Below are 2,874 nucleotides of genomic sequence, written 5' to 3' on the forward strand. Positions count from 1 at the left end.
AGAGAGTGGGTCGTCCAGAGTATCGACCTCTGGCTTGTCGGCCAGCCCCACTCTGCGGGCGCCACGTGAAGTACTCTCCTTACTCTTGATTGACGCGCGAACACATGTGCATGTGCATGCAGACGCTCCGCAACCTCCGTCCGCATCGATCGCCCTCCCTCCCTCCCTACCTACGACTGACTGTGCATACAACATCTCTCTCTCTCTCTCTCTCTCTCTCTCTCTCTCTCTCTCTCTCTCTCTCTCTCTCTCTCTCTCTCTCTCTCTCTCTCTCTCTCTCTCACTCTCTCTATAGCGAGCTATATCTGCCAAAAGCACACATCTGCGTGCAGTGGATTTCCATGTAGGTCGCGCCCAGCGAGCGGACAACCGCGGGTCTCGGATGCTCTCCCGGACGCGAGCCCACCGTGCGAGTGGCGGACCCGGAGGCGGCCGGCCCAGCTCACCCCCAGAGAGGCCATGGCCAGGGTCAGGCATAAAAGGGGGGTTTTTTCCGTCCGTCCGTTCTTGAAGCTACCTACCTACCTACCTACCTACCTTACTTATGGGGAAACTAAAAAAGAAATCATCGATCGGTGAAGGTGGGGTACTATACCAACTAGAGTGATGGTTGGTGGTACTCTCCTGCAACCACAATCCTTCTTGTGACATGGCAGGCCACTCTCAAGCCCTACAAGCATCAGATCACCCATTTGGGGAGGGTTGACATCGTGATTTCCGCGGAAATTTTCTTTTTCTGCTGTGAAAGTTCCAGCTTGAAGAGAGGGAAAAACCCGACGGGAGGGCCCAGACCTACCCTACCTACCCCGGCATGAGGCCCGCCCAAGCAAGAATAACACACACCTGTCTCTCTCTCTCTCACACACCTGCCGATGCTGGACCCCGTCTCGTTGACAAGAACGCGCTGTCCGCGCGCGGCAGCGGGCTCTCGCGCCAGTCGCGCTCGCCGTCGCCCGACTCTCCGCCCGCCAAGCGGGCCGCCTCCGCTGACTCGTCCGGCTATGAAACCGATACGCCGGACGAGGTGCAGCAGGAGGCGGTCCGCAGGGTATGCGGCGCGCTCGGCATGAGGGAGCAGTTCGAGGCGGCGATGGCGGCGGGCGAGCTGCTCGAGATGCTCGAGAGCTTGCCGCGAGGGGCGGTCGAGGCCTCTGTCCGACAGATGCGGGGTTACAACCGCACGGGCGAGTGGCCAGAGCCCATTCTCACCAGCCCTGCCCCGCAGCGCGGCCGCTCGCCAAGCCCCGTCGATGAGTGGTCAGATGGTTAGTGCCCGAGAGCGAGGGGTCCGGGGGGGAGCACAAACATACATGTAGGACGCCCAGCCTTGCCCTCGTGCCGCCGAGTGCATATCCTATGCGAGAGAGATCCCCTGTGCCCTGTGCCCAGCCCTCTCCGCGCGGCGATGCGCCCTCCCCCCTCGCTTTTGCAAAATCCTGCAAAGGTGGGGACGTGTCTGTCCTCGACCCAGCCCTAGCTTGGGATGCCCGTTGTATTTATTTATTTATTCACACACCTGAAAGATGAAGAAAAAGCGCTTCCCCTATTGCCCTAGTCATGGCGCAGGAGGGGATAGTTCGTGTGAATTGTGAATGAACTGTGGGGGCCCGTGTTGCATGTCTGACTGTGCGATTTCGCCCGGGGTTGTGCGTTTTGGTGAATGAACAGCGTCTAACCGAAACGGGAAACAGAGATCGACTCGCCGCTGAGATGATGTTCGATGGGTGGCCTTACGTCTGTCTCATATGGCCACCTTTTCAAAGTTCCGGGAGCCTCCCGCCGCGCTCTCCGAAGAGTGGCGGAGCTGGTCGACCGCGAACTCCGTGAGCCCGGCCGACCTCTCCAACGCCGCAATCCGGCACGCACTCGCGGTCACTCGCTTTTGCAGCGCGCGCTCACTCGGCTGCACGTGGGCGGAGCATCACGCGCTGCTGGACATGAGTCGCGCGCCATACGCTCACCTGTACGACCAGCACACCGTCCCGAGCGAGGCGCGTCCCGGCGCCACGAGCTGTGCGCGGCTTCACCGCCCGAACGCCTCGCAGCTGCTCGCGCTGGTCCGCGACTCGCAGCCGGCAGTGCTCACCGGCCTCCTGGACGGCTGGCCGGCAACGCGCAAGTGGACCGACGAGTACCTCGCGGCCGCACTCGGCGAGCGCAGAGTGGCGCTCTCGGTCACAGAGGGCGACTCTTGATACTCGAGTTCGCGGAGTATCATCGTATGCCAGATCATACCCCAGGGCTATACCCTGATACCCTCTTGAGAGGACCCGCATTGGGCCCCTAGAGGATAGGCTGATACCCTGGTGGGTTACCCTTCACACCGGACACGACCCCCCTCTTCACACCTCTTCGCGCGCGCTGCGCGCGCGCCAAGACAGACAACGCGCTCGAATGAGCGTCGCGCAGGAGGGAGGCGAGCGCACCACTAAGCAATGCGCTGGGCGAGGAGGGCGCTAATGGCGGCCGTCGTCGCATTTGACGGGCCCGCGGCCGCAGCCGGTGCGGCTGCAGCCGTGGGAGGGGCCGCGGCCTGCACGGCTGCGGCCGGGGCCGGCGCCGCGGGGGGCGCGGGGTTAGGCGCCGTGGCGGGCTCCGCCTTGGCGTGAACTCCGGTGTCCCCCGCCGCCGCCGTAGACACTGCTTGCAGTGTGTGATATGCACACATGCGGGCGCTGCCCAGGAAATCGTTCTCGAAGTCAACATGGCACCGGCAACATCCGGTGCTGCGCCGTCTCTTGCAGACGCATGGCCGCTATCAACAAGACTTTTGCACGGCCCACACGCGCCAGAGAGCGGATCCCCCGTATCGCCGTCTCAACTTGCGGGCGGCGGTATAAAGGTGTCAATCAGCGCCGAGCAGAGCGGCGTCGG

At 62.8% G+C, this 2,874-nt stretch overlaps 2 protein-coding genes across 2 annotated transcripts; both read left to right on the forward strand.

The window, feature by feature from the left end:
• Positions 1-872: 872 nt before the first annotated feature.
• On the forward strand, positions 873-1,270 carry EMIHUDRAFT_243804 (hypothetical protein; the record flags this gene model as incomplete). The annotated part of the gene is made up of 2 exons (XM_005770907.1): positions 873-889; positions 922-1,270. The coding sequence occupies 2 exons, from the start codon at positions 873-875 to the stop codon at positions 1,268-1,270; spliced, it is 366 nt and encodes a 121-aa protein (XP_005770964.1).
• A 475-nt stretch (positions 1,271-1,745) lies between these two features.
• Positions 1,746-2,195, forward strand: EMIHUDRAFT_243805 (hypothetical protein; the record flags this gene model as incomplete). The annotated part of the gene is made up of 1 exon (XM_005770908.1): positions 1,746-2,195. One exon carries the CDS (start codon positions 1,746-1,748, stop codon positions 2,193-2,195), a length of 450 nt encoding a protein of 149 aa, XP_005770965.1.
• Positions 2,196-2,874: the final 679 nt, after the last annotated feature.

The sequence above is a fragment of the Emiliania huxleyi genome (genome assembly GCF_000372725.1).
Source record: "Emiliania huxleyi CCMP1516 unplaced genomic scaffold EMIHUscaffold_399, whole genome shotgun sequence".
Taxonomy (NCBI): Eukaryota; Haptophyta; order Isochrysidales; family Noelaerhabdaceae; genus Emiliania; species Emiliania huxleyi.